At 46.0% G+C, this 20,000-nt stretch overlaps 2 protein-coding genes across 13 annotated transcripts in view; one reads left to right on the top strand and one right to left on the bottom strand.

The window, feature by feature from the left end:
• The window catches only part of kmt2ca (lysine (K)-specific methyltransferase 2Ca), a 244,243-nt gene extending 236,560 nt beyond the window's left edge, over positions 1-7,683 (top strand). For all 12 annotated transcript variants that reach the window (XM_063206925.1, XM_063206924.1, XM_063206918.1 and 9 more), the window contains 5 exons: positions 551-731; positions 2,005-2,121; positions 3,335-3,408; positions 3,793-3,901; positions 5,293-7,683. In XM_063206925.1, coding sequence (XP_063062995.1) covers positions 551-731; positions 2,005-2,121; positions 3,335-3,408; positions 3,793-3,901; positions 5,293-5,385 — 574 coding nt within the window. In that variant the 3' untranslated portion in view covers positions 5,386-7,683. The remainder of the gene's footprint in view (positions 1-550; positions 732-2,004; positions 2,122-3,334; positions 3,409-3,792; positions 3,902-5,292) is intronic.
• Positions 7,684-7,814: 131 nt separating this feature from the next.
• The window catches only part of galnt11 (UDP-N-acetyl-alpha-D-galactosamine:polypeptide N-acetylgalactosaminyltransferase 11 (GalNAc-T11)), an 83,895-nt gene continuing 71,709 nt past the window's right edge, over positions 7,815-20,000 (bottom strand). Inside the window, exons 9-12 of the mRNA XM_063206929.1 lie at positions 18,510-18,725; positions 13,438-13,542; positions 10,823-10,960; positions 7,815-9,978 (exon numbers count right to left, since the gene is read on the bottom strand). Coding sequence (XP_063062999.1) covers positions 9,847-9,978; positions 10,823-10,960; positions 13,438-13,542; positions 18,510-18,725 — 591 coding nt within the window. The 3' untranslated portion in view covers positions 7,815-9,846. The remainder of the gene's footprint in view (positions 9,979-10,822; positions 10,961-13,437; positions 13,543-18,509; positions 18,726-20,000) is intronic.

The raw sequence follows: 20,000 nt of genomic DNA, 5'->3' as shown, positions 1-20,000 counted from the left end.
CGAGAACGTAGTGACACTTCCTCTTGCTCTGTCTTTGTCTCTTGCGCTCTCTCTCTCCCTCCCTCCCTCTCTCTCTCCCTCCCTCCCCCTCTCTCTCTCCCTCCCTCCCCCTCTCTCTCTCTCTCTCTCTCTTTCTCTTTGTGTCCCTCTCTCTCTCTATATGTCTAATGCTTCCTCATTCTGTTGTCTCTCTGAGCTTTTCTACTCTGCTGTCCCTGGCTCATTGGTGCCCCCTGCGGGCCTCACGGAGTCCTGCAGCTGACCTGCATTTGCCTACTTCCCTCCCTCCAATAACGCCACTCCTCCTCCTCCTCCTCTGCTGCCCTTGAACTCTATAAACCCCCCTCCTGCCACCCCCCCCCCCCCCCCCAAACCTCATTAAGCACTTACAGCACACAAGCCATTTTGTGTGTGCTCGTTACCCATTGAGAGAACTCAATTTGTGCCGTTTGTGTGTGTGTGTGTATGTGTGTGTTTGCACGCGTGTGTGGGTGCGTGCCTCTCTCTCTCTCTCTCTCTCTCCTCCCCCCCCTTCCCCCCCTCTCTGCAGGCCTCACACCCTCACCCTGAGCGGCAGTTCCGCCAAGAGCCTGCAGGGTGCGCCAGCTCCTCTGGAGATGGGTGGCGTCCCCTCCTACAGCAAGCACGTTGTCCACAGCAAGTCCGCCCAGTACCGCCGCATGAAGGCCGAGTGGAAGACCAACGTCTACCTGGCTCGCTCACGCATCCAGGTCTGTTACACGGTGTGAAACGTGTGTGTGTGTGTGTGTTTGTGTGTGTGTGTATATATGCATGCACGTGCACACATTTGTGTCCGAGAGTGAGCAGGAGAGAGAGAAATTGCTTATTTTCTTTTTGAGCGGGAGAGACAAAGTGTGTGCGTGTGTGTCTGTGTGTATGTTTCTGTCTGTTTGTTTCTGTGTGTGTGTGTGTGTGTGTGTGTGTGTGTGTGTGTGTGTGTGTGTGTGTGTGTGTGTGTGTGTGTGTGTGTGTGTGTGTGTGTGTGTGTGTGCGCGTGCACCTGTAAGGCAGAATGTTCATAACACAGAGAAAGAGAAAGTTTTCGTGTGCGTGTGTGTGTGTGTGTGTGTGTGTGTGAGAGAAACAGAAATCGTCTGCATGGCATAACCAAAGCGTGACTGTCACACTTTAAAAGCTAAAGCAGTGGGATGACAGCTGTGTTATAGCTTTGCTGTCTAATCCACAGCAATGTGTTCCTGCATAGCTTGTCTAATATGGAACTTAGTATTGCACAGTGGGAAAGAAAATTCTTCAAAGGCAGTCAGTCCCTGTTGGAAGATGTAGTTCTCATCAGTAGTTTCTGAACATGTTCATTTTTTTCAAAACCCCCCAAGACCATGAAAGGTAGAGATTTTTGTTCCACCTGACTAAAGTTTGGTGAGCAAAACGAAAGAGTACGCTCATGAGGGCTTGTGATTAGCTTTTTACTTCATGCTCATCATTGACTGTGCAGATAGAGGGATGTAGAGGAATGGCTGGTAGGATTTAGTGGATATGCCAAAAAGGTAAAGATGAAGCAGATCCCAAGATGCTTCATGTGACCACTTTCACTGGAACTACGCCTGTAGATCTGTTCAATGAATAAACAATACAATGTAGAAAAGTAAATCTAAACACAGTAATCGGCCCCCACGCCCTTGTGTGAGGACCAACCACAAGACAACAAGCTGTAAAAACATCAATTATGCATTAACAATATTGCATTTGCATGCAAAGCAGTCTGGAAGTGGATCCCCACTTTGCTCCAGACATGAACTAGCATGACTCGCTTTACCTCAATCTACCATGATGTTTAAGCGTTTGACATCCCGTTTTACTTTATCTACCATGATGTTTAAGCGTTTGACATCCCGTTTTACCTTAATCTACCATGATGTTTAAGCGTTTGACATCCCGTTTTACCTTAATCTACCATGATGTTTAGTAGTTCGACCCTTGACCTCTTCGTCACCTTTGACCTCCTGGGTTCTGCTGTGCCTACAGGGCCTGGGCTTGTACGCGGCGCGGGACATTGAGAAGTACACCATGGTCATCGAGTACATCGGCACCATCATCCGCAACGAGGTGGCCAACCGCAAGGAGAAGATGTATGAGGCCCAGGTAGGTGATGCCAGCTAGCCTGAATATCATCAACTTTCAAATCTCTTCGAGATTGACTGAGTCTGACCAAGAGCATAACAGTTATCATTTCCCAAACGGCATGGTTGATCCACCTCCCTTGGTTTGCTACTGATTGTTTGCTTCCCGACAAAGTGGGAGGAGTTCCCAATTTTTCTGGTGCTCAGAAACTATATTTGTATTGCTCCTGGCCAGACTAGAAGCAAAGCTGAAGGTGTTGCGTCACTAGGAGGGCGCAGCCTGGCTAGGTGATGCCAGCAGCCTCTAGTATAGGGACCCTCTAGTATAGATTCTGAGAGACTATAGAACACTTGACGTGACAGCGCTGTCATAAGCATGACAGTCTCATGACACAGTCATGAAATTGACAAACATATTATGTCAATAGCGTAAATGTGTCATTGTGTAATGTGACAAGTTGACATTGTATGGACTGGACAAGCTCCTTAAAAAGGGCTCTGCCCATGCACCGTGGCATGTCGTGCTTATGACAGTTAGGTATCAAGTAAAGTGGTAAAGTGGTGTGTTATATATCCTTGCTTTCTTTTTCAGGGATATTCTCGGTCTGTGTGCCATTTTTTCCTTTCTTTGGTGCCCTCTACCATTCTGCTCCCCTCGTCTATCTATTTTAGGGACATTCTCAATTTGTTTCTTGTCCTTTTTTATGCACTCTCTGTCACTCTCCATCTCTCCTTGTCTATCTGCATCTCTCTCTTTCTCTCATCTATTTGTCCTCTTCTGTGCATCTCTCCCTTCCTCCCCTCCCTGTTCTCTTATTACCTTCACCTTAGTATCTCTCTCTCACACCTTCTCTCGCTCTTCCTTGTTTTCTCTCATCCTTTCATCTGTGTGGCATTTGGGCATCCTCTTACTCATCCTCTCTCCTTGGTCTCCCTCGCTCCGTCTGCCTCTTCTCATTTTCATTTGACATCTCACACCATTCCTCTTGGGCACTGACACTTTTCACTACCCATTTCCTTGGCTCTTTGCACTCCAAGCGAGAAAGGGAGCATCTTTTGTCTTTTCCGCTCATTGTCATCTTTCCGCCTTATAAAACGGTCCTCTTGAAAAGGTCATCCAATCTACTGCAGCAGCGGCTGCATTGAGATTTGTGTAGCCTTCCAGTTTCATGGCCCAATAAAAGAAGCTCCAATTCACCTCTCTCTCCCTCCCTCTCTCTCTCTCGTCTTTGTAGAACCGTGGAGTCTACATGTTCCGCTTTGACAGCGAGCACGTCATCGATGCAACCATCACAGGAGGACCGGCCAGGTATACACACACACACACACACACACACACACACACACACACACACACACACACACACACACACACACACACACACACACACACACACACGCGCGCACAGAGTATCTCTTCTACATCTCACTCACTCAAGTAAAATATTTTTAGCTACTATGTCAACACCTCACATAGAAAAACACATATTTTTTCCACTGCAGTTATCTCTTATAGACTTGAGTTTGTAGAGAGGTTAAACTTTTTTTTTTTCTGTGTGAACATACTGTATGTGTTTCGCTAGAGAGTGAGGTCCTTCAAAATGAATTCTACGTCTGTTAAGTCTACATTGCACATTTGTACAGCAACACTTGGTCATTTCTGTTCTGCTCTACTCTCTCCATTGTGCTGTAGATACATCAACCACTCGTGTGCGCCTAACTGCATAGCAGAGGTGGTGACGCTGGAGCGCGGACACAAGATCATCATCAGCTCCAACAGACGCATCCAGCGAGGAGAGGAGGTACGGCAAACACCTGGTCACTAGTTCGTAGTTAGTGTGCCCCATGGCCCATCAGGTTGGAAGAAGAATAGTCACTCACGGAGACCTGCAGAGGCATTCTGCTCCCCCAACATAATGTGTGCTGCTTTAGAATGGCATGGCATAAATGGCAGGGCAGTCATGGGTAAGCGGTTAGGGAGTCAGACTTGTAGCCCAAAGGTTGCCGCTTTCTCCCGACTGGCTAGGTTGGTGGGGGGAGTAATTACAGTTCAAAGAAAGACGCTTTTGCACACCTCTGTAGTTGGGCAGTTGCGTAGGATGTTATCCCAGCGGGGTTGTCAATCAAGTGCAAAGAAATCCCGCACACTGTCCGTTCCACCACCAACAAATACAACGTTTCGGTCATCCGACCGTCTTCAGGTAAAGTTACAAAGTAATTAACCAGTGCTCACCCCTATCCTCCTTCATTACTGAGGTACCCTGAGCATGGTACCGTGCCGCCACACTGCTCCCTTGGGGCGCCATTGAGGGCTGCCCGCTTGCGCAGGTGAGGCATAAATGCAATTTCGTTGTGTGCTGTGTCACAATGACAATGGGAGTTGGAGTTTCCCAATGGGGCTTTCCCTTTTTCACTATCCACCACACCACGTAATGGGCTTTTACTAAATGAAATGAATGAAAGAAATTAAATTGAATGGAATGGAATGAATGAATGAGTGGAAAAAATGCAGAAAACTGAAATATACTGCCGTGGAAAAAAAAAAATTAAGAGACCACTTCAAAATGATACAGTTTTTTTGTTGTTGTGGATTTTACTACTTAAAAGCACGTGTTTGAGTAAAATGAACATTGTTGTTTCGTTCTATAAACTAGTGATGTCAACAATGATCGATTCGGTGATCCAATCCAATGCGGGGCATGGACGATCCAATTCAATGCGGCAAGTTCCAGAATCGATGCGGCAATTTTTTTTAAAGTTTCAATTACTTCCGTGGATATTTCGGGTGCAAATGAATGTTAATTAAATAAGAGTACTTCAAAGCATTGCTAGACTGAGTCAGACTGATCCAGAAAACGACCAATAAATTGTTGCTCAGTATCTGACTACTTGTATTGCCTCATCATGACTGATGAAACATTAGCTTTGCTTTCAGTAGAAATGTAATGCATTGCAATGCATTGTAGAATTGAATCGGATCGCATCGAATCGCATCGCTACCTCCCGAATCGTGACCGAATCGGATCGTGAGGGCAGTGCCAATCCACACCACTACTATAAACTACTGACATTTTCGAAATGGTCTCTTAATTTATTCTGCAGCTGTATATCCAAGTGAGGATGACTGGCCATTGACTGCTGTGGATATTGTTTTCTTCCCATTGATTGGTGTGGTTATTGTTTTCTTCCTCAGCTGTGTTACGACTACAAGTTTGACCTGGAGGATGACCAGCACAAGATCCCCTGTCACTGTGGAGCAGTCAACTGCCGCAAGTGGATGAACTGAACTTAACTGAAGAGCCAAGCCAGGAGAGGAGAGGAGCGGAGCGGAGCGCGGCTGGACTGGAGTATGGAGGGTGCAGGAGGCCTATAGGGCAGCCAAGACTCCAGCACACATGCCTACATTCCTACTTGTTGTTTTGTTTTATCAGCTATTGCTCCACCCTCTCCTTCCTTTCGTTTAATTGTTATCGCTACTATTAACGTTTTATTGTCTCCCGTCTTCTTTTTTTTTCTGGGGAAGGGAGAGTTGTGTGACGTTGTGTCCAGCAACTAATTAAAGAGACTATCATCAGGGCAAGAGACTGACCACAGAACTGTTGTACACAATGTGACTGATTGGGGTCGGGTCAGGAGAGAGGGCACAGGCATCAGGAGCTGTCAGATCTCCGAAACGCTGAGAGGCACACATGGCATGATGGGACACTTTTGGTCAGTAGAGGTGGACAGGCGGACGGGGCGGGTTCATCTCCACTCCCATCCACTAAACTGAGCAGAACAACACTGACAGCAGTGCCTATCACATGAGTTCAAACCCAGACCCCTCTAAGCAGACACAGGACAGCATGAGGAGGGGCAGTGGTGTTATAGTTTGAGTTTGTGTGTCGGTGAGGTGAGGGGGAAGACGTTTGTTTTTACGGGAGGGTTGAGAGACAGATCGAGGAGGAGGGCAGAGGACCGGTATGGTCACCAGCTGATCTGGAGAACAGTGTGCTGGTCGCAGCCTTACTATAGTACTGGAGAGGCAGGATCCTCTGCACTCAAATAGAAAATAAGACATCAAAAATAAAATAAAATAAAAGCAGATATATACAGAAATCTAGTTACAGAAATGTAGAACGCCACTGAACAAGGAATGTAAGGAGGAGGGGAAATTCCTTTGGGATCGAACTAAGGGAAAAACAAAACTTGCACTAAAAGAAAAAAATAAACAAAAAAACATTTACAGTTGAAATACTTGATTCCATGAGTCAGTTTATTTTTGTCCTTTTTGGTTGTTGATTTCTGTAAAATAAGAGGTCTTTTGTATTTATTATCGAATGAAGCTATTTTTTAAATGCCGGAGTTAAAGAAGAGAGTGTAGGCATGGCTTCTTTTGCCTGCGTAGAGGGGTGAGATGTGTTACTTTATACCACAATGTAAATATTGTCTAAAAATATCTAAATATATGAAAAAAATGAAAATCGTGTTAAAAATGTAGAAAAAAAAATCGACCAAATGCTACCTTAACTTCATCAGAGCTGTTTGGGGGACTGTTCTTTTTGGTTTTCAAATACAAAAGAAAGAAAGATATTTAAGGATGTCATAATATCATTTGAGATTCTATGTTGTGTATAAATCTGTACAGAATGTGTAAAAAAACACAAATCAGAGTATTTTTGTTGTACTTCAGAATGTAGTGTGGATATTGTCTAAAACTTTTCTTTTGGCCACTTGAAGAATGATTCCTTGCTTCTATCATTTTTATTTCCGACTTTGTAATTGTTAAGCGCAATCAGACCGCACCAATCACGAGAGAATGTTTTTCTTTGATGAGAGTTTTGTGAATACCTTGGGGTTGCAGAATAGTAGAAAACTGTGAATTATATCTTCTTTTCTTTCCCAAGGACTCAAAAACGACAATGTCCAACTCCAGAACTAGTTGGCTCAATCTTTTTTTTGTTCTTCCTTTCCCTTATCATTCGTGTGAATGCCATGCTTACTGATCCATGTTGAACACAATGTCTGTGTATCTAATACAAGCTGCATAAAATCTCATTGATTTCATAAAAAAAAGTACAAATATAAAAAGGTGTAAAATAATTTTTATTTTCTGTTTACATTTGCTTTGACAGAATCGCGTTGTTAGTGTCAATGAAATGCGCTGAAGACTTGGTATAATTTCTATTGTTTTGGAGTTTGGAACACCTTTACTGGCACCTGTTCACCAGTAAGAAATGAAGTCAGTTTTCTTTGGGTCTGCCGATCTGTGGACTACAAGCATTGATGGGCTCGCACAGTCTTCGACTTGTAACATACTTTTTTGCATGGTGTATTTTAAAAAAAAAGACTTTCAGATGGAATCAATTGTACATACTTTCTCTGGTTGTAATGAATTTTTTTTGCCACTTGGGAATTTTGTTCTCTCTACTTGTACAATAGCCATCCTAACAGTATTTGTCTCCTTTTTTCTTTGTTATGTATAGTAGTACCTAATGTTTCAAAATGAAGCCTTTTTGAATTATACAGAGTGTGATGGATTTTGGAGTTTGTGGAATCAGATTTAGGAACATTTACAAAAAAAATAAATATTTTACATCTTACATGGCGTGGTCCAGTTTCATTTATACCACTTCATATTTCATACAACTTTGACGCATTAGTATACTGTATGTGTATATTAGTGCATGAATGTATGTGTACATCACACAAGATTACACTTCAAACAGAGGACCGTTCAAAGAGAACACACACTCCAGCTGAAACATGTTTATTTGGTATCATCATTTACAAAAAAATTGAAATGCATACAACATGGGACTATACAGGACACACACACACACAAACACAAACACTCACACAGACACACACGTTCAGTCTGTCCCAGCACAATCGTCTGGAGACCAATAGTCATTCTGTCTGCTGTCAGGTAATCTCTTGGTAGTCTCCCTGTGTCCATCACACTGTTACAGAGGCAGACGTCCTCCCTGTGTCCATCACACTGTCACCGTCACAGAGACAGACGTCCTCCCTGTGACCATAGGACTGAAGTATGTCACAGAGGCAGACGTCCTCCCTGTGCCCATAGGACTGAAGTATGTCACAGAGGCAGACGTCCTCCCTGTGCCCATAGGACTGAAGTATGTCACAGAGGCAGGCGTCCTCCCTGTGACCATAGGACTGAAGTATGTCACAGAGGCAGACGTCCTCCCTGTGTCTACAAGACTGTAGTATGTCACAGGGGCAGACGTCCATTTGCTAGTTCCATGGGCATAATTCTCCTGGATTGAGCCGCTTGTAGCTCCTGAGTGTCACGATTTGCTTATGTCGTGTCCGTGCTCCAACTCTGAAACTGAATGACCTTTTGAAACTGTATACTTCAAAAAAAGGACAGTAAGACAACTGCAGGAAAGGGGGAAAAAAGGCTGGCAGTCGAGTCATACAAAACACACTGACAACAAACATACAACATGAACTGTTTCTTGATTCGTTACCTTTGACATCATGATTAAAAAAATCACTTCCTGTTTTTGGAGCATGTAGCAAAACAATCCAGTGATCAACTTTTTTTTTGTAAAACAAGTGTTTCCTTCAAACTAAAAATGTGCACCGTACACACACCCATGCACACAGCTCACACAAGCACACTTTCACACGTAAAAGGCTGACAGGACCTAACAAACAAAGGAGGGATTAAAATAGCAATAGCTAAAAAACACAAAGCTAATGCAGCCTGGTAATGCGATTTTTAAATAGACATCAGGGAAATCTAATACTGGCATTCAAAACTGTCTTTTACATTTCATCCTTGATTTCAGAAGCAGAAATAAAAGTACATCTTAATTGTCTTCTGCTGTGCAAATTGGTATTAAAAAAAATCAGTTGGGCCAAAAAAAAAACATGATTATAAATTAAAAATATACATGTAATATAGACCATTCTTCTTTTAAAATACTTCCTACTCCAAATTCCTTTGCCCGTAGAAATAAAAACAAAACATCACATGGGCTTTATGTGTGTCTTCCACCGCCAGAGGCACAGATCCGGAGAGAAGTGTGTGTGCTGCCGCAAAGGGTAAAAGAGCTCGAGGAAGCGGAACCTGTCACACACTAGGACCCAGTGTAGGTCCCTTTCTTCAGAAATTCTGCAATGTGCACCACCAAATGCACTTCACATGCAGGCAAGAGGATGCATTGTATGTTGAATGCCTCCCAATGTCTCTGTAAGTATGACGTGTGTGTGTGTGTGTGTGTGTGTGTGTGTGTGTGTGTGTGTGTGTGTGTGTGTGTGTGTGTGTGTGTGTGTGTGTGTGTGTGTGTGTGTGTGTGTGTTCCAGCATCCACTCATCTCCATCCTCTGTGATCTCTGTATCTCTTTTCATAGCCGGTTGTTGCGTTGCATCCCCATCTTCAAACACCAGGGGGCGTTGTGTAAGTGTAATTGTGTGCAGGCCTCTGGAGGTAACAGTAGAGTACAGTACAGTGGCAGGCAGCATCCAACCATTTAGCACCATCATCCTCATCATCATCCTCCTCCTCATCATCATCATCATCATCATCATGCACCTGCCTCCAGCCTCAATCCTTATGCCTCCAGTGGCAGCATCCAACCACTGTCATCCACACGTCTATCCTCCATCTTGGCAGCATCCAACCACTGTCATCCACACGTCTATCCTCCATCTTGGCAGCATCCATCCATCCACCAGTGTCCATGCCCAGGCCTCCAGCTGCAGCACCCTGGCTGGCTATCCTCCACCTCTGCTGCTCTAGGCCTCCAGCTGCCACTGCTGGGCGTGGGCTCCGTCGCAGATGGCCATGCCCACGTAGCCCTTGATGCTGAGGGGGTCCAGCACGGCCAGACACTGGCCCACAGACACCTGGTACAGACGGTTACTCTTCTGCACGAGGGGAGAGGAGAGGAGAGGAGAGGAGAGGGGAGGAGAGGAGAGGAGAGGAGGGGAGGAGAGGAGAGGAGAGGAGAGGAGAGGAGAGGACAGGAGAGGAGAGGAGAGGAGAGGAGAGGAGAGGAGAGGAGAGGAGAGGAGAGGGAAACAAAGGAGAGGGGAATGTAGGAGGAGACGAGATGTGAAGAGAGGAAAATAAAGGAGAGAAGAGGGTAGGGGGAGCGAAGGATAGGGGAATGGGGAGAAAAGGAGGATGGTAGAAGATTATCAGGAGGCAGGCATCAGAATTAATCAGAAACAAAATCTTTTTTATTATTATTATTACTATTATGCTGGAGTGAAGTCACTATAAACACACTTCCCTCGAATGCCACTTGATTTTGGACCGAGTTTATTGTATGCCCCGTAACTTAATTCGGGCTAAATGTCGCCCTCTGTTGGCCAATTTAATTACAGTTGATGAATCTAACGGGGTTGCTACGTTAGTTTATGTGGCTCAGTGGCTCGTTTTATTGCAAGAATGGAGGAATGATTTTATTTGACATTTCTTAGAATACTCATCTAAAAAAGATTAACATATGATGTATTCCCAAATAATAAACCACAGACATACAGCAGTAGAAACCTTTGCACGTAGGCAAGGTGTGTGTTTGTGGTATCCAGACCGCCCGCCCCACCCTACCGCTGTGTGTCTGTCCTACCACCCCCAGGTCAGTGTGTGTGTGTGTGTGTGTGTGTGTGTGTGTGTGTGTGTGTGTGTGTGTGTGTGTGTGTGTGTGTGTGTGTGTGTGTGTGTGTGTTTAGGTGTGTTTAGGTGTGTGTGTGTGTGCGTCCTCACCCCCAGTGTCCACTGCTGCGATCCTCCTGAGCCGTGGCACTTCATGAGTCGCGGGGGGTCTGAGGAGCGGATCTCAGACATGTCCAGACACAGCAGCCCCGCCAGGATCAACTCATGCTCCTCATCATACGACCACTCCTGAACACACACACACACACACACACACACACACACACACACACACACACACACACACAATAAATGCATTTACATACAGTGCAGTACAGTACATACACCTCAGCTCACGCACGCACGCACGCACACACACACACGCACACACACTCTGGAGAATTTGACTAAAACAGATTTTCAATTTTCAAATCCAGAATATAGTAGAAGAATATCATCACAGACGAAGGCCTTGGTGTGTGTAGCCAACATCCTCCCCATAGTTTACTTTTTTCATACAGTAGCTTAGTCAGAGAGAGTAGAAAATAATCTCTGGCTTAGTCTTTGTTAGACACGATTGAGCATAAAAAGGTAGGTTACCTACTCTTTTACATAATATGCATAGTTTGTTTACAAATAGCCATTTGGTTTCCCCTCTGCATGCAAAGGGTGTAGTGAGAGCAGGCTGTGTGTGCTTAAGAGGCTGTGTGTGCTTGTGTGTAAAGCACTGTCTGCTTGTGGGTGTGTTTCTGTGTTTCTCTCTGTGTGTGTGTGTGTGTGTGTGTGTGTGTGTGTGTGTGTGTGTGTGTGTGTGTGTGTGTGTGTGTGTGTGCGTGTGTGTGTGTGTGCGTGTGTGCGTGTGTGTGTGTGTGTGTGTGTGTGTGTGTGTGTGTGTGTGTGTGTGTGTGTGTGTGTGTATGCATGTTCATGTATGTGTTCACACAACTGCTGCAGTATGGCTAAGCTCAGCATTGGCACGCACACACACTGTGACTCACTCTGCACCATTTCTACATACAGACAGAGAGACACAGACACACACACAGACACACAGACAGACACACACAGACACACACACACACACACACAGACTAAAAACAGACAAACAGACCAAGCTAATTTCCATGTGTTTGTTCTCTGTGACCCAGAAAAGAGGAAGTAGAGGACAGAATAGGCCCTCTGCCTCCATGCTGCATTTCAACACAAGAAGCAGCTGAAACGTAGCCTGGTCCTGACCATCCCCTAATGCTACCATTTCATTTCGTATTCATGCTCTGGAGGTTGTTTGATCTGACGCGATGGCAGGAAGCGGGAAGGACATTTTCAGAAAAATCAGGATACGTTGTTGAACAAACATGTCTGACGTCTATATTTGGCGATGTAGGACCGTTTAACAGACATGTCTGACAGAACATCCTATCGTAGGATAAAATTACAACGTAGGACCGTTTGTCAGAACGCCGGCCAAATTCTGCTGCTCAACATCGCTCCACAGAAAACAGGTACCAGACGTAGTGCAGAGCCAAGTCTCTTGGCGGAAGTACGTAGGATGGTGCGCGAGGCTAGCCCAAAGCCTTTTGGAAACCTCTCGTCTGAGGTACCTTCCTGTCACAGACACCTTGAAAGCGATTTCACAATAAAATGGTGTCCTGCACTGCCTTAAACAGACAAAGTGCAGTAACTATATATTTTGTCAAAATTGAGTGTAGACTGATAATAGTCTTCGTTACACCTCCTTTATCTTGTTGTGTCAAAGCTGCATGTCCCGTTGTGTCTTGTTTTAAAGATATAGCTGAATATCTAAAATTTGCCGCAACTGCAACATCCAAGCTAATACCAGGGCTTTCACGTTATTTTTCTCAGTTTCAATGTTGGCGTAGTTACTGCACTTTGCCTTTGTAGGGCAACACAGTAGCATTATAGGCAACAGCACTGATTGATGTTGCTTGGGTACTTAAATCACTAAAGCCAACATGTTTTTAATCAAGAAAAAAAAACTAGATATACACTTTATACACACTATACACTTTTTTTTTTTTTTAACGAGCACCACTTTCAGAATTAAGGCCCAAAAAATTCATGCGGTTGCCTAGCAACGGTGCTCCAGAAGTAGCCCCGTGATTCATTTCCTTAAGACAAAAAGATGCTTGTGTGAGTGGAGAGAGAGAGTTACTAAATGCGATTATGGGCTGTGCTGCTGGGATCTAAGAACTGTCAGGTAACCAACACCACACCACACCACACCACTTCACAACTGTCTTCATATGCACTCGCACAGCAACCTTGAACAGCCAGAACATCCTCTAAGCTTTGTGTGGGTATAAATATGTCTGTATGCGTGCAGCACATGTACAGAGGATAAAGAGAACCTATTTAGAAGGGTGTTCTTTTAAATCTTGTGTGTGTGTGTGTGTGTGTGTGTGTGTGTGTGTGTGTGTGTGTGTGTGTGTGTGTGTGTGTGTGTGTGATCGTGCGTGCGTGTGTGTATGCGTGTGTATTAATGTTTTAAGGAATGGTGTGTGTGTGTGTGTGTGTGTGTGTGTGTGTGTGTGTGTGTGTGTGTGTGTGTGTGTGTGTGTGTGTGTGTGTGTGTGTGTGTGTGTGTGTGTGTGTGTGTGTGAGAATGTTCTCAAGGAATTGTGTGTGTGCGTGCGTGTATTAAGGAATTGTGTGCGTGTGTGTGTGTGCGTGTGTCTGTCTGGAATTGTGTGTGTTGTCTTTCTCACCTGTTCCCGGTCTAGCGGGTCACACTGTCTGACGACCACGGCTCCTCCCTTCTGCGTGGGTCTGCCCTGCGCCACCAGACACTTATTGGCCAACAGGTTCCTCAGCTGCCACACGCGAACACAAACACACACACACGCACCCCGCACACGCACACACACGCGCACACACACACACACACACAGGAAGATTAGGTGGCATGCATTGAAACAATGAATCTTAACCGCAGAGATACACCAGCGGCGATCTGAGCGAGTCGAGCGACGGAAGTAATTGACTTTGTATTGAGTCGAGAGACAAAAGCGATTCTGGAGACTAGAGCGATTTGCGCGACGAGCGCGACAATTTGAAGTTGAAATCTTTTCAACTTTTTATGACGCGGTTCGGCGACAAGCCGCGACAGCCAATGACTGTATAGAGGTCAGTGACCACAGCCAATGGGAATGCTTGAATGCTTTGCCTTCTGCCTGTACGGACATACTCTAGTCTCCTCAGTCTCTCGTATCGCTTGCTGCTACACTCTGTCGCTTGAGTCGCGTCGCCGCTGGTGTATCTCTGCGGTAATAGCTGCCGTGAAGACGCATACCCTCACTTAACACACACATACACATACACATATACATGTACACAACACACACACACACACACACACACACACACACACACACACACACACACACACACACACACACACACACACACACACACACACACACACACACACACACACACACACACACACACACACACACACACACACACACACACACACCTTATATTGCAGGCGTGAGCACCTAATGTGTCTCCAATCATTGCAAAATGTCATTTGGGCACCACTGCTCATGGAGGTGGTCTATTGGCAATCACCAAACTCAATTTCAGTCACTCAATTCCCGCCGCAGTAGACACAGACACAAGAAGTGATGTAGACATACAAAATGTCAACTCCAATTTCATTACATGTATCCATTGCATACCATCAGGGGCTGTTCACTCACGGAACTTCCTATTAGCCACAATTGGCTAACCCTAACCACGGGACAGTGCAAAATGAATGGGTGTCAATGGAGTTTTTTACCATTATAATTTTTGTGATTTTTTATAATTTTTTGTCCTGAAATATGAATATTAAGTTCGAAGCTAGAAATAATAAGACCCCATTTGAGTAGCGTTTCGATTATTTTGCGCCACTAGATTATTATATACTGGGTCACAAAGCTCAATTTTTATGGGGCCAAACCCATAAACATTAGCACGATGCTAGCGAGTACAGGTTGAAATCTTCTAACCAGCTGTAAAACTACACACCTGAACGATTTGTCAATACAGCCTATTGTTAAACAACAGTCATAGTGCTTACCAGGAATGTTTTGTTGATAATATTTGTGACGGGAAATGGCAGTAGCAATGTATTTAGCATGGGTTCCCCTTTCCATTCCATACATTTTCCCACATGAAGGACTGGCCTACGCTCGTTACTGCAGAATGCATGCAAAGCTAACTGGCTACAATGGGAACCAATGAGACTGAGCCTTCTCCCCTGTGTTCTAATTTCTCTGATACCATACGCCATATCACCCAGGGCCGGATTATCCATAAGGGCCAGTGGCACAGTGCCCAGGGGCACCACCAACCATTTACAGCCAGTTAGGGGGCACCACATGACATACAGTTCACAAATATTGTTCATAAAGGGGGCACCTGTGAGGTGTAGTGACCGGGGGCACCACAGTGTCTTAATACGGTCCTGTATCACCTCCCGTTTTAAAATTGTAATCGTTGACGAATGCATCTGATGCACTCATATGATGTATGTTTAGTTTACCAGTGCCTCTGATTTAATGAGACTGGAGATGGGCCTCCATTAGTAGTCAACTAGGCACTGCTCAGCTTATTGGTAGTGACAGGTAAGGAAAGCACAGCAGGGGCTTAAGGTAAACACAAACACACAGCACAGTCAGCCACGCACACAGTCACACAAACACACACGCACACGCGCACGCACGCACGCACGCACGCACGCACGCACGCACGCACGCACGCACGCACGCACGCACGCACACACGCACGCACACACGCACACACACACACACACACACACACAAACATACACACACACACACACACACAAACACACACACACACACACACACACACACACACACACACACACACACACACGCGCATGCACACAAACACATACAGGGGATCAGTCAATGCCTTCAGCTGTGATTAGTCAGGCTGGTTAACCACATCAGTGGACCAGCAGAGCGGCAGGGAGGCTGCTTCATTAGCTGCTTCACTATCCATTTCTCCTTCAGTCTTTCTCCTTCTGTCCGTCTTTCTCTCTCTGCCTGTCTGTCTCACTCTCTCTGTCTATCTCTCTCACTCTGTCTCTTTCTCTCTCTCTTTCTGTCTCTATCTCTCTGTCTGTCTGTCTTTCTCTCTGTCTGTCTGTCTGTCTCTCTCTCTCTCTCTCTCTCTCTCTCTCTCTCTCTCTCTCTCTGTGTCTGACTCTGTCTCTCTGGCTGTCTACCTCCATCTGTCTCTATCTCTCTGTCTGTCTGTCTTTCTCTCTGTCTGTCTGTCTGTCTGTCTGTCACTGTCTCTCTGCCTGTCTGTCTCTGTCTGTCTGCCTCTCTCAGTTGAGGAACAGACTCCTCTCCGTCTCCAATAATCATCTCTTTTCTATTTGTCTTTCCCTCCCACCCCTCATCCCTTCCTTTAATCATTTCCCTCCTTCCCAGTTTGGGAAACACTCCTCCTCTCCTCCATCTAAAATCATTCTCCTAATCTCTTGTCGGCTCAGTTTAACCTGACACCACACTGCCCTCCTCTGGCCTTAATGTGGAATCACACCCTCTTATTCACTTTTAATTCCACCCGTCATCACCACATGACACCGTGCTGTCTGTCTTAGTGCACGGTGCATTTTTTATCTCTCGCCAGCAGATGGCAAACTTGAGTTTCTTTAAATTACAAAAAATTGTGCAAGACACTGATAAACCTCCCAGGCAGCCCACTGACGAGAAGCAGAGGAGGAGGAGAAGGGGAGAAGAGAGGTGGAGTAGGGAAAAAGAGAAGGATGCAGAAGAAGAAGGAGGAGGAGGAGGAGGAGGAGGAGGAGGAGGAGGAGGAGGAGGAGGAAGAGAAGAAGAGAGGCAACCATGCAGTATGTTTATTGATTCTCCGAGTCAGCAGCCGCCAGCCATGAATAAATAAATAAAGGAGCAACAGAAATAAATAAACAAATAAACAGAAGCAGATGTATTCTTGAGGGACGGGAGTAGTAATTGAATTGTGTGCATCTGGTAGTGTTTGGGCTGCGTGTGAGAGTGAGGGTGTCTGTGCATGAGCATGAGCATGTGTGTGTACATATGTGTGTGTTTGCGTGTGTGTGTGTGTGTGTGTGTGTGTGTGTGTGTGTGTGTGTGTGTGTGTGTGTGTGTGTGTGTGTGTGTGTGTGTGTGTGTGTGTGTGTGTGTGTGTGTGTGTTTCTGTATGCCTGCAAGTGTCTGATTGTGTATGCCTGCGAGTGTGACCGAGAGATAGCAAAGTTATGTACATAGAATCAGGGAAAGGCTTTTTTTCAGTTTCCCTCCTTCCACCATTCTGAAGCAGCCCGACGTCTCCGCTTTCCTCTCCTGTCCTCTATCGCTTCATGATTCCTCTCTTCCTCTTTCCTCCCCTCTATTCTCCTTCTCTGGCCCCTCTTCACATACTCTGTCCTCTTGTCTCTTCTCCTCTTTTCACCTCCTGACATCCCTTATCCTCTGGTCTCTCCTCTTCTCTCCTTCCCTTATCTCCCTTCTTCTCTCCTTTCAAAGGACCTTTGTCTTCTCTTCTCTCTTCTCCTCGGTCTTCTCTTCTCTCCTCTCCTCTGTCTTCTCCTCCCCTCTCCTCCCCTCTTTGTCTTCTCCTCTCCTCTCCTCTCCCCTTTGTCTTCTCCTCTCCTCTCCCCTTTGTCTTCTCCTCTCCTCTCCTCCCCTCCCCTCCGCTCTCCTCTCCTTTCCTCCCCTCCCCACTCCTCCCATCACATCCCCTCTCCTCTCCTCTCCTCTCCTTTCTACACTCCTCCCCTCCCCTCCCCTCCCCTCTCCTCTCCTCTCCTCTCCTGTCTTCTCCTCTCCTCTCCTCTCGCCTCCTCTCCTCTCCTCCTCTCCTCTCCTCTCCTCTCCTCTCCTCCCCCCCCCTCCTCTCTCCTCTCCACAGTATGGCTGTGAGCATCACTAGCGAGGCATTTCTTGGTAGTCACTGGGGACTCATGTCCCATAGCTACCTCACCAGTCCCTTCTGTAGCACTTTAACAGACAGCCTGCTGGGGCTGTGTGTGTGTGTGTGTGTGTGTGTGTGTGTGTGTGTGTGTGTGTGTGTGTGTGTGTGTGTGTGTGTGTGTGTGTGTGTGTGTGTGTGTGTGTGTGTGTGTTCGGTTGTACCACACCGAAAACCGAAACCGTACAATTCACACACCATACCGAACCGTGAAATGCAGTCCGTGGCAAACCGCTATTCATGTACTGCCCAGAAAAATATGTAAAGCAGAGACTCTAGGAGTATCTTATCCAGTCTCTCTGATTAACACATTAGCATATAAGACCAGTAAGAGGATGACACCATTAAAATCACACAATTTTCACATTATAAGCCTATACAAACCATATGTAGGATATTTATTGATAAGTCTGATTCTATTGGCCACTTGAAAGAGACAGCGCACATCAGCTGAAGACGGCTGATTCAACTTGCGCATCATCACTTCATAATTGCGGTTATATAAATATGGTTTAATATTCCCAGTGCACCATTTATCATGAACTACAAAAAAAAAAAGAACCGTAGAGAACCGAAAACCGTGACCTTGATACCGTGATATGAACCGAACCGTGAATTTTGTGAACCGTTCCACCCCTAGTGTGTGTGTGTGTGTGTGTGTGTGTGTGTGTGTGTGCATCACCAGCAAGCCATTTTCTGGTAGACACTGGGACTCTGCCCCAATCCCAATTCCAGACCACCCATGTGATGCAGTGTGTATGCGAGGCGTGTGTGTGTGTGTGCGCGTGTGTGCATGTCTTACCCGTCCCTTCTGCAGCACCTTGGGCCTCTTCATGCCCTTGTTGAGGAAGACGGGCTGCTGGGGCTTGTTGTGGGCGCTCAGCTGCATCTCGGGGTAGATGGTGTCCAGGTACCACTTGAAGCTGCGGCACTGCAGACGCTTACGAAGCGCCACGCGCTCACCGATGTCACCATAGTCACGGTTACGCAGCTCCGGCCGCAGCGCGAAGTACTGCTCCTGGGAGACCAGAGAGAGAGAGAGAGAGAGAGAGAGAGAGAGGGAGAGAGAGAGAGAGAGAGAGAGAAGAGAGAGAGAGAGAGAGAGAGAGAGAGAGAGAGAGAGAGAGAGAGAGAGAGAGAGAGAGAGAAAGAGCGCATGTTAGCTTATCTTGTCTTTCAGTCTACACATGTGTATTTCCATTCATCCATCCATCCATCCATCTGAACATGGCGTAGATATCATGCCGCTTGGGTTGAGTAACAGGAGAGTCATGGGTTAGCGGTTAAGGCGTCAGACTTGTAGCACAAGGGTAGCCCGCAGGGTTGGTTCGGTGCAGTAATTATTCAGTGCTCTGCCCCATCCTCCTCCATGGCTGAGGTACCCTGAGAGTGGTACCGTCTGCTCCCTTGGGGCACCATTGGGGGCTACCCCCTTGCACGGGTGAGGCATAAATGAAATTTCGTTGTGTGCAGTGTGCTGTGGAGTGCTACGTCACAATGACAATTGGAGATGGAGTTTTCCAGGTGGGCTTTCACTTCACTTCATTACGTTAGCCAAGGCCAAAAGAACAAAAACATATGAGGAGCACATCATGGTCTGTTTCAGAGCGGTCTTAAGTGATGGCGGTTTTACACATACATGAACATATTTTCACCATGTTATCTCACAAACAGAGTGTCTCATCAATCTATCTCCTCTCCATGTATCTCAATCACTCCACCATGAACGCTGCTGAAGGGAGGGCGTCCCGTCCTCATTCAGTTCATATTGGAAACTGCCAGGTTAGTGAATTCAGTCGGCGCTAACTCATAACAGCTCAGATGATTGGCTCATTGAGCACCGGGTGGTCACCATAAGGAAGTCCATGGGTACACTCCATTATCCAAACTCATGTCGTCCAACTGTGCTTGTGATCTCACGCTTCGCTGACACCTCACCACCTCCGTGGACAAAAACAAAGCTTTACTGAGCAGCACTACTGACATCAGTCTGACATTTTATGAGTTCCCTTTCTCCCAACGGAGGCTATATACACCTATTGTCACTAGGGGAAGCTCTTTTTCACAGAATAAAGCCTCATTTTGAGAGAAACAGCCGATGAAATTGGCTGATAGTAGGCGCTATGCCGATAGCGGCCTTCATAACACTTATCTGCTAATAGAACCCTCTGGGGCTTCATTCTCCCTTCGGGCCCATACAGTACATTAGCAGATCTATCGCTTGGCTCCGAATATTCTCAAGTAAATGACTACACTTGTTGTCCTGAATACCTGAAACCAAGCCTTGCTCCGT

This window comes from Engraulis encrasicolus, chromosome 9 (genome assembly GCF_034702125.1).
Source record: "Engraulis encrasicolus isolate BLACKSEA-1 chromosome 9, IST_EnEncr_1.0, whole genome shotgun sequence".
Lineage (NCBI taxonomy): Eukaryota > Metazoa > Chordata > Actinopteri > Clupeiformes > Engraulidae > Engraulis > Engraulis encrasicolus.
Note: the sequence above shows the minus strand (reverse complement) of the source record. Positions and strands in the feature narration are given on the sequence as shown.